We start from the raw sequence: 21,799 nt of genomic DNA, 5'->3' as shown, positions 1-21,799 counted from the left end.
CCCCTGCCCAGGGGAATACTGTCGTTTAAACGCAGGTCCCTGAACCTTCTTCTTAGTTGGCAAGAGAGTACTCTTGCCGTTTGAAATGGTCTGAATGTATTTATCTAGGTCTTCTCCGAAGAGTCGTCCTCCATGGAAGGGGAACCCTACCAGGAGCTTCTTGCATGGGGGCTCAGCCTCCCAGCTTTTTAACCATAAGAGTCTTCTCATATGGATAAGGGATAACGATAAACGTGACGCTTGCTGGATAGAATCCTTGATTGCGTCTACCGTAAAACATATGGCCTTAGGGACATCCGAAAATTTTTCTGCCTGCTGGGCCGGAATAAGTTTAAGCATCTGCTTAAATTGATCCGATAATGCTTGAGCGACCCCAATCGCAGCCACAGCTGGCTGTACTACTGCCCCTGCAGTAGTGAAGGAGTTCTTAAGTAGTGCTTCCAAGCGCTTATCAACTGGATCCTTGAACACCTGTATGTTTTCTACAGGGCATGTTAACGATCTGTTAACACATGAGATGGCTGCGTCCACTGCAGGAGTAGCCCATCTTTTGGAAAATTTTTCTTCCATAGGATATAGGACAGAGAACCTTTTAGGTGGTAAGAAGATCTTATCTGGCTTGTTCCAATCTTGGAACAAAATTCCCTCTAATAGAGGATGGATCGGAAACACAGCATTGCTTTGAGGCGCCCTCAGTGAGCCCAAAGCTGAAACCGTCGATACCTGGAGATCTGGTACTGGCAAGTTGAATGTCCTATGGACCAAGTCCGACAATCCTTGAATCCACCAGCTCTCCCTCAGGGAGACTGCCCCAGACTCCTCTGTATCCGGGTCTTCGATCCCTGAACCTACTTGGTCCGTGTCCAAGAGGTCGTCCAATTCCCCTGAGGAAAGGACCTCCTCTTCTGAGGGTCCGCGCTCGGGCGACGGAGATCTATTCCGCTTACTGCCCCGCATAGCTGCGGATATCATTTTTCCCATGCTTTTCTCATCTCTTTTAAAGAGGTGAGTAATACCTCCTCCGTGACCATCTTAGGGTTGGACTGACCCGCGTCAGCTCCAGCCCCAGATCCCGATGGCCCCAAGGCTCCCTGTAGGGAAAACAGCGGCATAGCCCATGGTACAATACCGAGGTACACCTGCTACCTATTGGTATTTGGAACTATAAAAGTTAATTGTCCAAACACCTGTTTGGGGGATAAAAAAATGCTTCCTCTCCCCTAGATGACTTTTTTTTTTTTTTTTTTTTTTTTTTCGTTTTGTTTCAAATCCAGGAAAGAAAAAACATTCTGTCCCCCTGAGTAGTATTGCAAAGAAAAACTATGAGATGGAAAAGAAACAGCCTATTTCTAGGCTTGACAAAACAGTCCTCTGAAGACTGCAATATCCTTTCTGGCCACTGTGTGTCCTCGGCGCCCCGTGCTGCCGCTCTGGTCTTTCTCCTCAGTTCCAAAGTATTGATGGAACAAACAAGGAAGGGCCGCCCCTTCCTTTAAGCCACTGACCCGCCCTTCCCCCCCAGCAACCTCAAACAGGAAATGCCCCTCCCGACAGGGGGAGGGGGGGGGGATTTTGGGAGGAAGGGACCTCTCTGTTCCAGCAAACTGCAGCCTGCAGCCTGGAACCATGAGGAGGTCAGCGTTTTGCCTGCTTGCAGGCTCTGAGGAGGAAGACTGAATGGAGCATCGCCTGGAGGCCTGCAGGTAAGCAAAGCTCTCTGACACACACATATATTTTTATATAACACAGGCCCCACTCAATGCTTTTCCAACACTACAAGGGAGGTCACATCTTATGGGGAATAATACATAGAGAGCCATCCTATCTTTATGATATGTGACTAGTTTGCCAGATGCAGTGCATAACTTTAGGCATGTCCCCTGTGACCCCCCAGAAAAAAACCTGCTAAGAACCAAGTTCCGCAAGTTTTCCCCTCACTTACCTGCTCCATGCCGCAGGACTTTGCCAAGCAAGAGGCCCAATCTTCCCCCATCTCCGTGGGGATGTCTAGACCTTCAGGCCCTGGGTTCCTATGAAGGATCCACTGTCCTGGGCCCATATAGCACCCTGGCAACAGAAAACTTTAGGTACCCAAAGGTTTCTAAGTTCTGGGCCCAGGGTCCAGCTCTCTAAAAAGAAAAGCATTATGGGCTATACCCCAAGGGTTTGGGGTCCGGTTACTGACCACTTTAGCGCTGAGGCTTTTTTGGACAGAACCGGTAGCTCACCTAATCCCAAGGATGCGGAGGCAAGCTAAACCATGACTAACACCTAAGACACTGGCGTAAAAACTGAGGTACTCCTCCTATGGGAGGGGGTTATATAGGGAGGGGCATTTCCTGTTTGAGATTGCCAGTGTCTACACCTGAAGGTACTCCATATAACCCATATAGTAATGAATGCCGCTCTGTGTCCCGTGATGTACGATAAAGAAATATAATTTTTTTCAAAATTGTCGCTCTATTTTTGTTTATAGCGCAAAAACTAAAAACCGCAGAGGTGATCAAATACCACCAAAAGAAAGCTCTATTTGTGGGAAAAAAAGGACGCCAATTTTGTTCGGGAGTCACGTCGCAATTGTTAGTTAAAGCGACGCAGTGCCGAATCGCAAAAAGTGCTCTGGTCAGCAATATGGTCCGGGGGTTAAGTGGTTAACAGCCAAATTTGAAATGAAATTCCAATACCTATAATTTAATAATTAGTAATAGTTATTATTATTCTATGCATGTGAAAAGAAAGCTGGTTAATGAGATTTGGACAGCCCTGGGTCTTCTTGAATACTGGTGCCAAACTGTCTGGATGGGCACTGACCTGAGTCATCTAAGCTTGTCTAGGTGACTAGTTGTTAATTAGCTTAGTGTTTAATTAGATTACTGTATGTTTGCTGTTCCTTAGATGTGCGAATTATATTACTGTTTACAGTTTGCATTGTTTAGGATACTGTGATCAAGCTCTTACTTGATCTAGTGTGGTATATATTCTGTGTGAATTTACAGTAAAGTTGGTTCAAGTTTGCACCTAGGCTAGTGTATTTTAGTTCTTTGGTGCAATGCTTAGCTATAATATCTGATTGCTGGTTCCAGAGTGGAGGAAGTTGTATCTTGGCGGAGGCACCCAGGCGGTCCATCACAGGCAGTAATGGGGGGTTAACAAGTGCACACAAAAGGAAATGCTTTGGGATCTGTCGCTGACAGTTGTTTACAAACAAAGCCATGTGATCACCATTTCATAGCTCAAATGGTGATCACGTGATGGGAAACACCATTGGCATTAATGTGAATTGCTCAATGCTAGATCCAGCACAGAGAATGCTATAAGGGAACTTTAAATGGCAGACGTGATGTGGAATGTTACATCCGTCACAAACACATTTGAATGTAAGCATGGCTGATCCTAGGGTCACAGACGCCTGGGTGCAGAAATATTGCTGGCGCCCCCACATGGGCGTGGTCATCTTAGAAACCCCTCCCCTTTACAAATGTTTCTATGGCTACGACTCAAACACAGAGATGCTCCCCTAAGAAGTCTTCATTAGTGTCCCCTTATCAGAGTCCCCCCCAGCAGGTGTCCCCCTTCAGAGCCCCCCAGCAGGTGTCCCCCATCAGAGCCCCCCAGAAGGTGTCCCCCCATCAGAGCCCTCCATAGCAGGTGTCCCCCATCAGAGCCCCCCCACAGCAGGTGTCCCCCATCAGAGCCCCCCACATCAGGTGTCCCCATAGATCAGTACCTAGATCCCTGTAGCTTGGGTGTGCTGGGAGCAGAAGCACATTACAGGGGGCGGGGCATACGTGGCATCTTTGGGTACTAGGAGGGTGGCACTCGGAGAGCATTTCTGGGAGTGCAGGGGATGATTGGCAGCAGCTCTGGCCAACCCAGAAGCCTCTCATCACACCGCCTATGGGAGAAGAGCCGACACACGCAGAAGGGGCGGGGCAGGAGACTGCTCCACGCGCACCCGACAGAATTAGTTAGTGGAGCCTAGTACCGGAATGTGTTCCGGTACTAGGCTCTGCTGTGGTACCCTACCCGGATTCTGGGGACAGCGGCAGGTATGCGCTCTTGTCAGTTGCCAGCGGAGAGAGCAAGCGGGATGGGGAACCGCAGCACACGCTACATGCGCTTCACCTCTGGACACAGACAAGTAGGAGGGAGGGGAGCACTTTGGAGCTTCGGCACCCCCACCTCTGCGGCGCCTGGGTGCGGAGCACCCCGCGCACCCTGCCTAGGATCGGCCCTGAAAGTAAGCTTTTCTACCCAATAATATAACATGAGATATCCAAATATACGATGATACACATAAGCATATGGACACATAAGGCAAGATTTTCTTACCAATGTATTTTTCTGTGTCGTCGGTCTGTCCACCCACCACTATCTTCCCGTCTTTCAGTAGGGCTGCCACTCTTTGAAAATGTCTGTCGCTAATGATTCTCCCAAAGTCTGGCGACTGCTTTGGATCTTCTCCGTAGAACTCCTGGATGGTGGCCTGTAAGGCCGCCACAAATTTTTCTTTAATCTGGTCAGAACAGAGGACGTAATCTGGTGACAGGCATGTCTGACCTGTGTTGAGGAACCGTCCCCAGGCAATGCGCCTGGCCGCGTTTTTGATGTCGGCATCATCGTGCACATAACATGGATTCTTCCCGCCTAATTCCAGCGTCAGTGGGGTCAGGTATTTGGCCGCTGCCTGCATCACTATTTTACCTACTGTTGGGTTCCCTGGGAAGGAAGAAAGTCGAAATCAGCACCTACATAAGAGAACCTTTCATAAGAGAAATATGGGGCTGACCACCTTTTTATAAATGCTAGTTGCCCAACTGTTGTGCTCATCCTGTGCTTTCAGCACTTGAATTCATGGAGATATAGTTCTGGAGTTTCATGAAAAAAGTTATTACTCCTGATCTGAAAACAGTTGTGGTTCACTGACTTAAAGGATTGAAGCCAGAGGATCAACATAACAACCAGGCAACTTGCACTGCCAGCCCCCTGTCCTCAGACCATTTGGGTCCATTTCCTGCTATCCTCTTCCTGGTCCCCTGTCCTACCACCCTCATCTAGGACTCCTATCTTAACCCCCTCAGCCTAGGAACATGTCCTTTCACCCTCTTCTCTATGCCACCATCTTCCTATCTTTAGCCTGAGCTCCTGTCCTGCCACGCTGTCCCTGGATCTCTGCCCTAACGCCCTTTCCTCTGGTCCATGTCTTGCCTCCCTCAACCCAGGCCTCTGTCAAGCCACCCTCATCCGGGGCTGTTGAGCAGCTATCCTCACTCAAGCTTATACCCTACAACCATTGCCCTAGGTCTCTGTCCTGTCATCCTCATCCTAAGTCCATATCCTGCCACTCTCAGGCTGGGGTGTTGCCCTGACACCCTTGGCCTGGGCCCCTTGTCTTGCAACCCTTGACTTTATACCACTGGTACCACCTCCCTCACCCTGAGCCCATATCATGTCACCTTTGCCTTGGGCCCCTGTCCTGCCACCGTAGCACTTAGCCTATGCCCTGTCAACACTCTCGTCAAAATCCGTCGGGCCTCCATTGCCCTGGGCTCCTGTCCTGCCACCCTAGCACTATGCCCATGTCCTGTCAACACTGTCTTGTAAATTTGTCTGGACTCCATTGCCCTTGGCTCATGTCCTGCCACCCTAGCACTATGCCCATGTACTGTCAACACTGTCTTGTAAATCTGTCTGGCCTCAATTCCCCTTGGCTCCTGTCCTGTCACTCTCAGCCTGGGCACTGTTCTGCCACCTTCACCCTAAGCCTAAGTCCTGCCAGCATTTTTTTGGGACTCTGTCCGGCCACCAATGCCCAGGATCTCTGTTCTTCCACCCTTACCCTGGGCCCACCCTTCACTGTATGCCACTGCCCTTTAACTAGTTCTGGGCTTATATAGTGTCACCTTTGCCCTGGGCCCCTGTCCTGCCACCCTAGCCCTAAGCCCATTATGCTGTCATCATTGCCTTTGGACTCTGTTTGTCCACCACTGCCACTCTCAGCTTGTTGTCCTGCTATCCTTCACCTAATGCCACTATTCAACCCCTTTCACTCTAAGCCCATTTTCTAGGGACCTTGTTCTGCCACCCTCACCCTAAGTATATGCCCTGCCAACACTGCCTTGGCACCCTGTCCCGATAGTAATGCCCTGAGTCCCTGTTTTGCCAGCCTCCACCACTGCGTCCTTCAACCTAAGCCCATGTACTTCCATCCTCACCCTGGACCCCCATCCTGCCACCTTATGATCCATAGAAAGGTTTCCTCTCCCTCATCATGGTTGGATATATGCCGTTCTATGAGACACATTTCATTGGGTTTCTTGTTACCTGTAAAGAAAATATGGTCAAATCTTTCAGTCAGGAGGCTCTTAGATTCTTCCACCCCACCACAAACCACTGCGAAACAGTCCTGGAGGAAGAAGAGACAGGGGAATAAATCATTTCTTGTGCTGCTGCTAAATTATTGGTCTCACCATCTCAAGGTGCCCACAGGGTATCATGTCTTCAGTTTGACTAGCTAGAGCCAAAGCAGGTGAAGGGATTTTCCAAAAAATAAATAAAAAGGAGAACTCCCTACTGATCATGTCCACCTTTGAGCACACCCACATAAAAACATGTCCCCCTTTATAGCTCCTCCCCATCTCCTAACATCTTCCAACACTGCTCAAATCTGCAGCCTTTTCCCAAATCTTCTTACCGCTAAAACCCCCTACCACTCTTTTTTCCAAAACGGTTTAACCCTGATATTCTCTAACACTGCACAACTCAGGACCCCCTCTAACCTTCTTCCAACCATGCATTCCATTTCCAGCATGATTCACCCTTGGAAGCTCTGCAAACCCCCTATAGTACTGCTTGTCTCTGCACCCCATGCAACCCTCTTCCACCACTGCTTACCTCTGCCCTCCTCTTCCAGCACTGCTCACCCCTGCACTCCCCTTACAGCACTGCTCACCCCTCTACACCCGTTACACCACTGCTCACCCCTGCACTCCCCTTACACCACTGCTCACCCCTGCACTCCCCTTACACCACTGCTCACCCCTCTACTCCCCTTACACCGCTGCTCACCCCTGCACTCCCCTTACAGCACTGCTCACCCCTCTACACCCGTTACACCACTGCTCACCCCTGCACTCCCCTTACACCACTGCTCACCCCTGCACTCCCCTTACACCACTGCTCATCCCTGCACTCCCCTTACACCACTGCTCATCCCTGCACTCCCCTTACACCACTGCTCACCCCTGCACTCCCCTTACACCACTGCTCACCCCTCTACTCCCCTTACACCACTGCTCACCCCTGCACTCCCCTTACACCACTGCTCACCCCTCTACTCCCCTTACACCACTGCTCACCCCTGCACTCCCCTTACACCACTGCTCACCCCTGCACTCCCCTTACACCACTGCTCACCCCTGCACTCCCCTTACACCACTGCTCACCCCTGCACTCCCCTTACACCACTGCTCACCCCTCTACTCCCCTTACACCACTGCTCACCCCTGCACTCCCCTTACACCACTGCTCACCCCTGCACTCCCCTTACACCACTGCTCACCCCTGCACTCCCCTTACACCACTGCTCACCCCTGCACTCCCCTTACACCACTGCTCACCCCTGCACTCCCCTTACAGCACTGCTCACCCCTGCACTCCCCTTACACCACTGCTCATCCCTGCACTCCCCTTACACCACTGCTCATCCCTGCACTCCCCTTACACCACTGCTCATCCCTGCACTCCCCTTACACCACTGCTCACCCCTGCACTCCCCTTACACCACTGCTCACCCCTGCACTCCCCTTACACCACTGCTCACCCCTCTACTCCCCTTACACCACTGCTCACCCCTGCACTCCCCTTACACCACTGCTCACCCCTCTACTCCCCTTACACCGCTGCTCACCCCTGCACTCCCCTTACACCACTGCTCACCCCTCTACTCCCCTTACACCGCACTGCTCACCCCTCTACACCCCTTACACCACTGCTCACCCCTCTACTCCCCTTACACCACTGCTCACCCCTCTACACCCCTTACACCACTGCTCACCCCTGCACTCCCCTTACACCACTGCTCACCCCTCTACTCCCCTTACACCACTGCTCACCCCTGCACTCCCCTTACACCACTGCTCACCCCTGCACTCCCCTTACACCACTGCTCACCCCTGCACTCCCCTTACACCACTGCTCACCCCTCTACTCCCCTTACACCACTGCTCACCCCTCTACTCCCCTTACACCACTGCTCACCCCTGCACTCCCCTTACACCACTGCTCGCCCCTCTACACCCGTTACACCACTGCTCACCCCTGCACTCCCCTTACACCACTGCTCACCCCTGCACTCCCCTTACACCACTGCTCACCCCTGCACTCCCCTTACACCACTGCTCACCCCTCTATTCCCCTTACAGCACTGCTCACCCCTCTACATCCCTTACAGCACTGCTCACCACTGCCCTCCCCTTACACCACTGCTCACCCCTGCACTCCCCTTACACCACTGCTCATCCCTGCACTCCCCTTACACCACTGCTCATCCCTCTACTCCCCTTATAGCACTGATCACCCCTGCACTCATCTTCCAGCACCGCTCACCCCTGTACTCCCCTTCCAGCACCGCTCCCCCCTGTACTCCTCTTTGAGCACCGCTCACCCCTGTACTCCTCTTCTAGATGTAGCACCTGTGTACTTTATGGTACCGGCGCTAGTTAAATTTAAGGGTAGATCAGAGTGTAGTTAAACTCTGATCCAGATTGTTAAGTACAAAACATTCCTTTACTTCTACCAAATGAAATACGCATCATTCATCCCTAGGAATTCGGGGAGCCATGAGGTAAATGTGCCGCCCAAACATCCAGCAGCTCCTCCGGGGGTAATGCTACATAGACATTGCTCACCCCTGTACTCCTCTTCCAGCACCACTCACTCCCCCTGAACTCCTCTTCCGGCACTGCTCACTCCCCCTGCACTCCTCTTCCAGCACCGCTCACCCCTACACTCCTCTTTCAGTACCGCTCACCCCTACACTCCTCTTCCAGCACCGCTCACCCCTACACTCCTCTTCCAGCACCGCTCACCCCTACACTCCTCTTCCAGCACCGCTCACCCCTACACTCCTCTTCCAGCACCGCTCACCCCTACACTCCTCTTCCAGCACCGCTCACCCCTGTACTCCTCTTCCAGCACCGCTCACCCCTACACTCCTCTTCCAGCCCCGCTCACCCCTACACTCCTCTTCCAGCACCGCTCACCCCTACACTCCTCTTCCAGCACCACTCGCTCCCCCTGAACTCCTCTTCCGGCACTGCTCACTCCCCCTGCACTCCTCTTCCAGCACCGCTCACCCCTACACTCCTCTTCCAGTACCGCTCACCCCTGTACTCCTCTTCCAGCACCGCTCACCCCTGTACTCCTCCTCCAGCACCGCTCACCCCCGCACTCCTCTTCCAGCACCGCTCACCCCCGCACTCCTCTTCCAGCACCGCTCACCCCCGCACTCCTCTTCCAGACAATGATCACCCCTGCTTGCTCTCTAACACTGCTTGATTCTTGCAACTTCTAAAATCTGCAACCCTCTTTCCTGATTTCTTGCTGCTTACTAGTTATGGACTTAGAGTAGGACTCCTCCTCAGGGGAGGTACAGAGAATCAGGGGTGGTGTTGGTGGAGGAGTCAAAGCCTGTAGGTCCAATTGCAGGAAGAATAGCAGTACCCAAATATATAATGGGACCGTCCCCAGAATACAGGGATGTCTAGTCACCCTACAATCTGTATGTGTGTGCGTTGACCCATAACTACTGAGCAGAGGTTTTCTTAGGCCCCGTACACACGACAGAGTTTCTCGGCAGAATTCACCGAGAAACTCGGTCAAAACCCGGATTCTGCCGAGAAACTCTGTCGTCTGTACAGTTTTGGCTCGATGGAGCCGCCGAGGAGCTCGACGAGAAAATAGAGAACATGTTCTCTATTTTCTCGTTGTTCTATGGGAGAAGGCGGCCCGCCGAGCTCCTCGGCGGCTTCATCCCAGAACTCGACGAGGAACTCGACGTGCCAAGCACGTCGAGTTCCTCGGCCGTGTGTACGGGGCCTTAAGCATACTGGACTGGATTGGTTGCCATGGATTACAGCACATGATATCAAGGTTGTCCCTGCATCTACCCAGTTGACTTCTCCCCCTTGATGTAGAGGGAATGGACACCAGTCTATGATATTCCAACATTGTGACTTTTCCCTCGCCTCCCACCATCACTCCCATATCTTGGTGTAAGTGGTGTAATAATCACCTGATCGAGGTATCGGGCAAGACCTTCAGATAGGACTTTCTCTGTGTTTTGGCTGATTTCAGATGGCTTCATGATGGCACAATTACCTGCAATAATGAAACAATATCAGTTTATCAAGCCTGAGTAGAAAAGTCAGTTTTTTTTTTACTTATTTATTTATTTTTTACACTTTTTTTTTATTTATTTTTTTCGATCGCTTTTATTCCTATTACATGGAATGTAAACATCACTTGTAATAGGAATAGTGTGTGACAGGTCCTCTTTATAGGAGAGATGCGGGGTAAATAAGACCCCACATCTCTCCTCCAGGCTGAAAAGAACATTGCCATCACATCGTCATCACATCGCGCCCGGGCCTTCGACTGTCATAGAGGTGACTGGTGACCATCTGGTCACTAGTCATCTCTATGCCTCCCATCCGGCGCACGGTGATCATCTCTCCGGGCCCCCGATGGCACGGGAGAGCCCAGAGAAGCACCGGATGGCGGCCTATAAGAACGATCAAGCGGCAGAACCGCCACTATGATCGTTCTTATGGTGCGCAGGATCGCCGCCGGGAACAAAATGATATCTGAATGATGCCTCTAGGTGCAGGCATCATTCAGATATCTCCGCACAAAGTCCAGGACGTTATATGACGTCCACCCAGGATAAGAGATCCCCTTTTTGGACGTCATATGACGGCGTGCGATTTTGAAGTGGTTAAATTTTTTTGCCATTTTCATCCGGGGGAACCCGGAAGTGACAAAGTACAGGTCACTTCCGGTTTGCTATACCACAGCTCTGAGCAGGGACCTTCTGGACCTCAAAAAGCTCTATGGTATGCCGGCAGAAACACTGGCCCAGATTCAGATAGGAGATACGACGGCGTATCTCCTGATACGCCGTTGTATCTCTAAGGCCGGCCGGTCGTATCTATGCGCCTGATTCATAGAATCAGGTTACGCATAGATATGCCTAAGATCCGACAGGTGTAAGTGACTTACACCGTCGGATCTTAGGCTGCAATTTCAGGCCGGCCGCTAGGTGGCGCTTCCGTGTCTTTTACGCATCGAATATGGTAATGAGCATTTACGCCGATTCAGAAACGAACGCCCGCCCGTCGCTTTTTTTTTACGTCGCTTGCGTTCGGCTTTTTCCGGCGTATAGTTACCTCTGCTATGCGAGGCCTATCCTATGTTAAGTATGGCCGTGGTTCCCGCATCGAGTTTTGAATTTTTACGTTGTTTGCGTAAGTCAATTCAGAATACGGCCGGACGCAAGTTACGCTCACGCCGAAACCAATGACGTCCTAGCGACATCATTTGGAGCAATGCGCGCTGGAAAATTTAGCCGGCGGCGCATGCGCAGTTAAATCGGCGCGGGGACGCGCCTGATTTAAAGCGGTCCTCCACCCTAAAGTGGAGTCCCGCTGATCGGAACCCTCCCCCCCTCCGGTGTCACATTTGACACCTTTCAGGGGGGAGGGGGGTGCAGACACCTGTCTAAAGACAGGTATTTGCACCCACTTCCGGCCACACGATACGGGCGAAAGACGGGCATTCCGTCACATCCCGTCTGTCGCCCGTTGTGTGCTGGGAACACTCGGCTCCCAGCACACAGCGTGTGAGCCAATCGGCGGGCGCAGCGCGACTCGCGCATGCGCCGTAGGGAACCGGGCAGTGAAGCCGCAGCGCTTCACTTCCTGGTTCCCTGAGCGTGGATGGCGGGGGGAGCAGCAGAGTGACGAGCGATCGCTCGTGCTCTGCTGCGATCGGCGCTGGACTCCAGGACAGGTAAGTGTCCTAATATTAAAAGTCAGCAGCTGCAGTATTTGTAGCTGCTGACTTTTAATATTTTGTTCCCATGGCACATCCGCTTTAAATAGTACACTCCCCCTAGCCGCGGAATTTGAATTCCGCCGGGGGATTTACGATACGCCGCCGCAAGTTTTGAGGTAAGTGCTTTTTGAATACAGCACTAGCCTCTAAAACTTGCGCCGGCGGATTCGTAAATCAGATAGATTACGCGGACCTAAAGATCCGCTAATCTATCTGAATCTACCCCACTGTCTTGAGACGGAGAACACAGGGAGGCACCGCCAGGCAGTGGAAGGGGGGAGACCCATTCCGTCACCTGTAAAAGCAATCCAGCAGCTAAACTGCCACTAGGATGGCTTTTACAAAAAAAGCCAGTCGCCGGCGGGAAAAAAATAATACTGGGATGATGCCTGCAGCTGCAAGCATCACGCAGGTATACAACTTCAAAGCTGCAACATGAATATACCGTATTTATCGGCGTATACCACGCACTTTTTTGCCCTGAAAATCAGGGCAAAATTGTGGGTGCGCGATATACGCCGATACCCGCTTTCCCGCGCCGAGTTTGAATACTGCGCCGACATATATTGAGCGCAGTACACTCGTGTATAGTCGGGCAGTCTCGGCTCCTCTCGCGCTGACGTCCTGGACGTACAGGACGTCAGCGCGAGAGTAGCCGAGCCTGCCCGACTATACACAAGTGTACTGCGCTCTGTATATGTCGGCGCAGTATTCAAACTCGGCGCAGGAAACGAGCGGGGAGGACGCGAGGACGCCGCAGAAGGACGCCGGACCCGACGAAGAGGACACCCGAAGTCGCAGACGGACGCCGGACCCGACGAGGCCGCCGATGGACGCCGCGCAAGACACCAAAACTGTAAGTACAAAAAATCTTTTTTCCACAGGAATTTCGGGGCAACTTTAGGGGTGCGCGCTATACGCGGGAGCGCGCTATACCCCAATAAATACGGTAAGTATTGTGGTCTTCAAGTGGATATATTGTAATGTTGCCATGTTGGTGACTTTTATCATGGCCCTTGGATGCGAGGGATTACCGATACTGGCTTTTCTAGTCTGTCAAACTACAACAATGAACTCACCAGCAGCTATGGCCCCAATCAGAGGGACGAGAGTCAGCAAGACGGGGTAATTCCAGGGGGAGATGATGAGCACCACCCCAAACGGCTCTTTCCGAATAAACACTGAATCTAAATAAAAGGCCTGCAGGGAGAGAAAGAGGGATCAACCTTTATCAACAGACGCAATGATACATCAAGGAGACACCAGGGCCCAGATTCTCATAGGGCTTACGATGGCGCAGCGGCATGTACGCCGTCGTAAGTCCTAATCTGGGCCGTCGTATCTATGCGACTGATTCATAGAATCAGTTACGCATAGATAAGCATTAGATCCGACAGGTGTAAGGCTCTTACGCTGTCGGATCTTAAATGCAATTTTTTTTTTGCCGCTAGGTGTCGCCGACGTCGTTTTCCCCGTCGAATATGCAAATTAGCAAAATACGCAAATTCCCAAAGGTACGCGCGGTCGACGCAGTGAAGTTACGACGTTTACGTTAGGTTTGCGCGGCGTAAAGTTGCCCCTGCTATATGAGGGGCAACCAATGTTAAGTATGGCCGTCGTTCCCGCGTCGAAATTTAAAAATTTACGTCGTTTGCGTAAGTCGTCCGTGAATAGGGCTGGACGCTCACGTCGAAACCAATGACGTCCTTGCGACGTCATTTAGCGCAATGCACGTCGGGAAATTTTAGGGACGGCGCACGCGCATTACGTTCAGCGCGGGAACACGCTTAATTTAAATGCGATACGCCCCCTACCCGCCTAATTTGAATTACGCTACGCCGCCGCAACTTTACAGGCAAGTGCTTTGTGAATCAAGCACTTGCCCTTAAAACTTGCGTAACGTAAATGACATACGTTACGCCGCCGCAGAGATGCGGCGATCTACGAGAATCTGGCCCCAGATGTGCCAGTGGTGGGAGGAGGTCATCTACTGTAGTGACCAGGGTGAAAATGCCAAATGGCGCCCCCTCCCTCCAAATGTATGAGCATTATGTGTCACCAAAAATCCCCTCCCCCCAAACAAAAAGGGAGCACTAATCTTCAAAAATCTCCCCTTCCTTACACAAATCAACTCTCTTAGTACCACCCCGCCACCCCCCACCCCCCACCCCTAGCACGTCCTCCCAACCCCTCACTGCTCCCAGGGCAGCAACCCCTTCTCCCAACCCTGAGACGTGCATCATGGAACAATTGTTGAGGCCTCACCATATTCGTGGAGACGGACTCATCTTTCATCCAGGAGCTCAGACTATTTATCGCCAGATTAATCTCGCTCCTCACCAGGCTCAGTTCCGTCACCTCCGCTTCAAATGTTGACTGGAAAATGAGAGAAGACAGTCGGGATTACTAGTTTAGAAAAGTCCATTAACCACTTAAGCCCCGGACCAATATGCTGGTTAAAGACCCAAGGGGTTTTTACAGTTCGGGAATGCGTCGCTTTAACAGACAATTGCGCGGTCGTGCGACGTGGCTCCCAAACAAAATTGACGCCCTTTTTTCCCACACAAATAGAGCTTTCTTTTGGTGGTATTTGATCACCTCTGCGGTTTTTATTTTTTGCGCTATAAACAAAAATAGAGCGACAATTTTGAAAAAAATTCAATATTTTTTACTTTTTGCTATAATAAATATCCCCCAAAAACATATATAAAACAATTTATTTTTCCTCAGTTTAGGCCGATACGTATTCTTCTACCTATTTTTGGTAAAAAAAAAATCGCAATAATCGTTTATCGATTGGTTTGCGGAAAATTTATAGCGTTTACAAAATAGGGGATATTTTTTTTGCATTTTTATTTTTTTTACTAGTAATGGCGGCGATCAGCGATTTTTTTCGTGACTGCGACATTATGGCGGACACTTTGGACAATTTTGACACATTTTTGGGACCATTGTCATTTTCACAGCAAAAAATGCATTTAAATTGCATTCTTTATTATGAAAATGACAATTGCAGTTTGGGAGTTAACCACAGGGGGCGCTGTAGGATTTAGGGATCACTGTGTATGTGTTTACTAGTGTAGGGGGTGTGGCTGTAGGAATGACATCATCGATCGAGTCTCCCCTACAAAGGGGATCACACGATCGATGCACCGCCATAGTGAAGCACGGGGAAGCCGTGTTTACACACAGCTCTCCCCGTTCTTCAGCTCCGGGGAGCGATCGCGACGGAGCGGCTATAAACAAATAGCCGCGCCGTCGTCCCGGATCGCTCCCCGATCGGACCCGACCTCCGCATGTACCGGGGGGGGGGGGTCCCGATCGGACCCCACACCCACGTCTAGCAGAGGACGTACAGGTACGTGATTGTGCCTGTCCGTGCCATTCTGCCGACGTAAATGTACATGAGGAGGTCGGGAAGTGGTTAACAAGGCCTGTGTTGACGATCTTTGAGCTTGTGTTGATGTCAGGGCTTTTTTTCTCCGAAAATAGGGTCAGGAACTCAACCACGACCCCCTCAACCCCCCTCCTCACTCTTGCAGGGAGATCATACAGTTGTAGGGTGACCACGTGTCCCGGATTGCCCGGGACAGTCCCGCATTTTGCAGTTCTGTCCCCGGTCCCGGGCACCTTCAATCCGGGACAATACAGTGTCCCGGAATGAACCTGAGACAGCCACCTGATGAGCCGACAGTTGTAAACTGTGGGCTAGATTCAGGTAGCCGGGCGCATTGTTACGGCGGCGTAGCGTATCATATTTACGCTACGCCGCCGCAAATCAAAGAGGCAAGTGCTGTATTCACAAAGCACTTGCCTCCTAAGTTACAGTTGCGTAGCGTAAATGGGGCCGGCGTAATCGCGCCTAATTCAAATGAGGGGGGCGTGTTTTATGTAAATGGGTGGTGACCCAACGTGATTGACGTTTTTTTACGAACGGCGCATGCGCCCTCCGTGTACATATCCCAGTGTGCGTTGCTCCAAAGTACGCCGCAATTACGTCAAGCCCTATTCGCGAACGACTTACGCAAACGACGTAAAAAATACAAAATTCGACGCGGGAATTTACAAAATAGGGGATAGTTTTATTGCATTTTTATTTTTTTTACTACTGATGGCAGCGATCAGCGATTTTTTTTGTGACTGCGACATTATGGCGGACATTTCGGACAATTTTGACACATTTTTGGGACCATTGTCATTTTCACAGCAAAAAAAACGCATTAAAAATGCATTGTTTACTGTGAAAATGACAATTGCAGTTTGGGAGTTAACCACAAGGGGGCGCTGAAGGGGTTATGTGTGACCTCATGTCTGTTTCTAACTGTAGGGGGGTGTGGCTGTAGGTGTGACGTCATCGATTGCGTATCCCTATAAAAGGGAACACACGATCGATGACGGCGCCACAGTGAAGAACGGGGAAGGTGTGTTTACACACGGCTCCCCCCGTTCCTCAGCTCCGGGGACCGATCACGGGACTCCAGCGGCGATCGGGTCCGCGAGTCCCGCGGTCGTGGTCACGGAGCTTCGGACCGGGTCGCGTGCACGGCTGGGCTTAAAGGGCAACGTACAGGTACGTTGATGTGCCCAGCCGTGCCATTCTGCCGACGTATATCGGCGTTAGGTGGTCCTTAAGTGGTTAATTTTGGCTTTTGGAATTTACAAATGCAGCAATTTGGAAATCAGATGAAAGGTTTAGCGCTGGAAAATAGGAGTTACGGCGGATCCACGACGGTTTTTCACGTTCGCTACGTCGCCGCTAGTCTAGTTTCCCGTCGCAAAGTTAGTCGTCGTTTTTGGTGCCTTAACTTTACACAGCAATCGTATGTGCTGTATAAAGTATGGCCGTCGTTCCCGCGTCGAAATTTGAAATTTTTTCCTTCTTGCGTAAGACGTCCGGGAATACGGAAGTACGCTACGCACGTCGCCGTTAGAAAAAATTACGTCACTTCGCGCAAAGCACGGCGGGAAATTCAAAAGGGAGCATGCGCAGTAGGTCCGGCGCGGGAGCGTGCCTAATTTAAATGGCACACGCCCTACGAATTACGCGGGCTTACGCCGGAGGCCGCCGGCGTAAGTTTTCTCGCAAGTGCTTTGTGAATCAGGCGCTTGCGATGAAAACTTGCGGCGGTGTAACGTATCTACGATACGTTACGCCGCCGCACTTCTGAATCTGGGCCATTGCTCCAAATCAGGGACAGTCCCTCGAAATCAGGGACAGTCCCTCGAAATCAGGGACAGTCCCTCGAAATCAGGGACAGTCCCTCGAAATCAGGGACAGTTGGGGGCTGTGGATTTATCATTATCTCACCTTATTCAGATCTTTCTTCAGACACTGAAGTAGTTCCGTCTTCTTCTCATCCAGGAATCGTCCGAGAGCCTCGAGCTGTGCCACCCTGAACTCCGCAGGTCGGGTTTTTCCTTCACTGAAGCTGCGCCTGAGACGTTCCAGAGTGCCGCTGTAGGACGCCATGATGCTGTTGGAAAACACAGAATATTATTTGATGTAAAAGAAATTATTAGGGGGAGTAAAACAGCCCAAACCCCGACATGGATGAAGGGACATGGATATTAGAAAAATCAAGGATGGGACATTGGCTTTGATTCCAGCAAGTGGCACATGGACTGTAGGACATCAATGGCAAAACATGTGAAGCAGGTGCAGTCTATTTTCCGATTGGATGCCTCCGTTCCATGCGACTCTGGCAGCCATCTTGGGTCAGGCAGAACTGATTTAAGGCCCTGGCTCCTTGGCTTGGTGCGCTTTTTGTGCGTGGGTAGGGACAGGTCACCTGTGTGACCCGGGACAATGATTAGCAGCAGGGAGAGGTTCCAGACAAATAGGGACACCCCATCCTCCCTGGAAACCTCCCCATTTATGTCCAGACCGGCCAGGCCACATTCACCACCTCAAGACACATACTGTCAACACATCCACTCTTCTACACACTGCTGATATATTCTGGGAGTACGGTAAAACCTTGGATTGCAAGCATAATTGGTTCCAGAAACATGCTTGCAATTCAAAGCACTTGTATATCAAAGCAAATTTTCCCATAAGAAATAATGGAAACTCAAATGATTCGTTCCGCAAGCATTTATTCATAAATCCTTCAGTTTCTAGTCCATATAAAAAGATTATTAGCCAGATTCAGTAGATACGCCGTCGTTAGGCTGCTTTCACACTGAGGCGTGCAGCCGCGGTGACGGTATAGCCGCGCTATTTGTAGCGCGGCTATACCGTCGTATTTACCGCGATATTCGGGCGCTAGCGGTGAGGTTTTAACCCCCGCTAGCGGCCGAAAAAGGGTTAATACCGCCCGCGTTGCGGGCTGTATTACCGCGATTTCCCATTGATTTCAATGGGAAGGCGCGGTATAGGAACGGTGAACACACCGCTCCTATACCGCGGTAAAGATGCGGCTAGCAGGACTTTTGGTGCGCTCCTGCTAGCGCACCGCTTCACTGTGAAAGCCTTCGGGCTTTCACATTGAACACTACAGGGCATGATTTTTCATGCGGTATAGCAGCGCTATTTTTGAAAAACGCCCCAGTGTGCAAGGGGCCTAACTCCGAATCTGCGCCGTCGTATATTTAAGTGTATTCTCAAATTGAGATACGCTTAAATGTTGCTAAGATACGACCGCAGGCGCCATCGTATCTTAGCTGTCTATTTATGCTGGCCGCTAGGGGCGTGTACGCTGATTTACGCCTAGAATACGTAAATCAGCGAGATACGCCTATTCACGAACATACGCTTACCCGTCGCAGTAAAGATACGCCGTTTACGTAAGGCATTTTCAGGCGTAAAGATAAACCATCAAAAAGATGGCGCAGCCCATGCAAGGTATGGATGTCGGAAGTGGCGTCGAATTTTACGTCGTTTGCGTAAGCGTACGTTAATGGGGCTGGGCGTAGGTTACGTTCACGTTCACGTCGAAAGCAAGGAGTATTTGCGACGTGATTCTGAGCATGCGCACGAATGCGCTGTACCAACGGCCCTCATTTACATGGGGTCACGGGTAATTTACATGGAGCACGCCCCCTACCTGCCTATTTTGAATTAGGCGGGGTTACGCCAGGCCATTTGCGCTACGCCGAGGTAACTTAGGAGGCAAAAGCTTTGTGAATACTGGCGTTGCCTCACTATGTTACGTCGGCGTAGTGCAAATGGGATGTGCTACGCCGGCATAAAGATACGCGCCTCTACGTGAATCTGGCCAATACTGTCAACACATACACTCTTCTACACACTGGGGTAGATTCAGAAAGCAATTACGCCGGCGTATCCATAGATACGCAGCGTAATTGCTAAGTAGCGCCGGCGTATCTACTTTCTGTATTCAGAAAGCTCGATACGCCGACTGTAGCCTAAGATATGACTGGCATAAGTCTCTTATGCCGTCGTATCTTAGGGTGCATTCTGACGCTGGCCGCTAGGTGGCGCACCCGTAGTTGTCAGCGAAGAGTATGCAAATTGCATACTTACGCCGATTTTCAAACGTACGCGCGGCCGGCGCTCGTTTTTTACGTCGTTTGCGTACGTTGTTTTCGCCGTAAGGCTGCTCCTGCTATTAGGAGGCGCAGCCAATGGTAAGTATGGACGTCGTTCCCGCGTCGCGATTTTAAAAATTTGCGTCGTTTGCGTAACTCGTTCGTGAATGGCGCTGGACGCCATTTACGTTCACGTCGAAGCCACTGACGTCCTTGCGAAGTCATTTACCGCAATGCACGTCGAGAAATTTTCCCGACAGAGCATGCGCAGTACGTTCGGCGCGGGAACGCGCCTAATTTAAATGATCCGCGCCCCCCTACGGGATCATTTAAATTACGCGCGCTTACGCCTTTTTTACGAAACGCCGCCGCAAATTACGGAGCAAATGCTTCGTGAATGCAGCGTAGCTCCAGTAATTTACGGAGGCGTAGCGTAAAAACGATACGCTGCGCCGCCGTATCAGTGCGCGCCCCTACCTGAATCTGGGCCACTGCTGATATATTCTGGGAGTACAGTAAAACCTTGGATTGTGAGCATAATTGGTTCCAGAAACATGCTTGTAATCCAAAGCACTTGTATATCAAAGCAAATGTTCCCATAAGAAATAATGGAAACTCAAATGATTCGTTCCGCAAGCATTTATTCATAAATCATTCTGTTTATAGTCCATATACAAAGATTATAGCAATGTGATAAGTTGTGTAACCATAAAATGTCCCTCCACAAATGGAAGCCTCCCCAAGGGGATTAGAAGAAAAATCCAGCAGGAGCTCCAGAGTATAAAAGAGAAGAGAGGCGCCTCTAAGTGTAGCAATATGGTTACATTTAACAACTAACATGGATGATAATTATAAGAGGCAGGCATCCGGGATAAAGCGATCCACATAGACCGTCCTCCTCACCGCCGGCTCTCACCGCTATCAGTCTGCAATCATGACCGGGAAGACTACCCTGCAGTAGAGCGATCTGAAAGCGAGGCTTGAACCGCCCATGGAAGGGACAACATCAATGGCGGTGCGGAGGACGGTCTATGTGGACAGCTTTACCCCGGATCCCTGCATACTTAGATGTGCCTCTTTTAATCAACCATGTGAGTTTCTAAATGATGTACCTTCATTAAATGTAACAATATTGCTACACTTTTCCATTTTATACTAGTTGTGACATGACACTACTCTTATATCAAGACATTGCTTGTTTATCAAGTCAAGGGCCCGGATTCAGAGAGCAATTGCGCCTGCGTAACCAAGTAACCAACCAGTAAGCGCGCGCTTACTCCGGGCATTTTGCTGGAGCGCACACGCAATTTACGGAGCTACTGCTCCGTGAATCGTGGGTAGCGCAGAAAATTTGCGGGGGCGCAGGGCAAAAACGTTGCCCTGCGCTTTCGTAAAAAAAGCGCAAAAGGTACCTGAATCTAGCCCAATATTTATTAAAAAAAAATGTTGCTTGTCTTGCAAAACGCTCTCAAACTTCTTAAACTATTGGCCTCTACATTATTACAAGTTTTGTTCTCTGCAACTAGACTCTGAGGCCCAGATTCACAGAGCGCAAGGCGCACATTACGCCGCCGCAGAGCAAACACTGTACGCCACGCCAACGCAGCGCAGAGAGGCAAGCATTGCATTCAGCAAGCCAGTGCTCCCAACGATGCGCCAGCGTGGCGTGGGTTTCGAAGTCGTACGCCGGCATAGGTGGAAGTAGGCGTGACCCCATGCAAATGATGGGCCGAGCGCCAGACAGGTACATATCACGAACTGCGCATGCGCCGTGACGTGGACGCATGCATAGCACCCCCCTGCGCCTGCTCACAACCACGCCGGTGCAACTGCCTAAGCTACGTCGGATCACCGCGTACGCCGTGAACATAACGTACGCCCAGCCAGACACACGTCCAACGCACAATACGCCGGCTTGTGTTCCCTGGTGCAGACCTGAGCATGTCTGTTGCCGGGTTGCACCTCATTTATGGGGAATAACTTTACGCCGGACGTACAAGTCATTCGCATCTCGCGTAGCATGCGCTGGCCACACGCACGTTCGTGAATCAGCATATTTCCCTCATTTGCATGTTTGAATGGCTAATCAATGGGGGCAGCCCCATGTGTCCAGCCCATATGTGCGCCCACCCTACGCCGGCGTGTGCAAGCTACGTCGGCGGGATGTAGCCTGTTTTTAGGCGCATGTTGGTTC

General features: G+C 50.9%; 1 protein-coding gene across 2 annotated transcripts in view; it reads right to left on the bottom strand.

Annotated features, from left to right (window-relative positions):
- Positions 1-21,799, bottom strand: part of LOC120928832 (aldehyde dehydrogenase family 3 member B1-like) — a 71,711-nt gene that overhangs the window by 26,995 nt on the left and 22,917 nt on the right. For both annotated transcript variants that reach the window (XM_040339850.1, XM_040339849.1), the window contains exons 2-7: positions 17,423-17,588; positions 14,380-14,490; positions 13,194-13,314; positions 10,295-10,380; positions 6,325-6,406; positions 4,333-4,719 (exon numbers count right to left, since the gene is read on the bottom strand). In XM_040339850.1, the coding sequence (XP_040195784.1) occupies positions 4,333-4,719; positions 6,325-6,406; positions 10,295-10,380; positions 13,194-13,314; positions 14,380-14,490; positions 17,423-17,584 (949 nt within the window). In that variant the 5' untranslated portion in view covers positions 17,585-17,588. The remainder of the gene's footprint in view (positions 1-4,332; positions 4,720-6,324; positions 6,407-10,294; positions 10,381-13,193; positions 13,315-14,379; positions 14,491-17,422; positions 17,589-21,799) is intronic.

The sequence above is a fragment of the Rana temporaria genome, chromosome 2, assembly GCF_905171775.1.
Source record: "Rana temporaria chromosome 2, aRanTem1.1, whole genome shotgun sequence".
NCBI lineage: Eukaryota > Metazoa > Chordata > Amphibia > Anura > Ranidae > Rana > Rana temporaria.
Note: the sequence above shows the minus strand (reverse complement) of the source record. Positions and strands in the feature narration are given on the sequence as shown.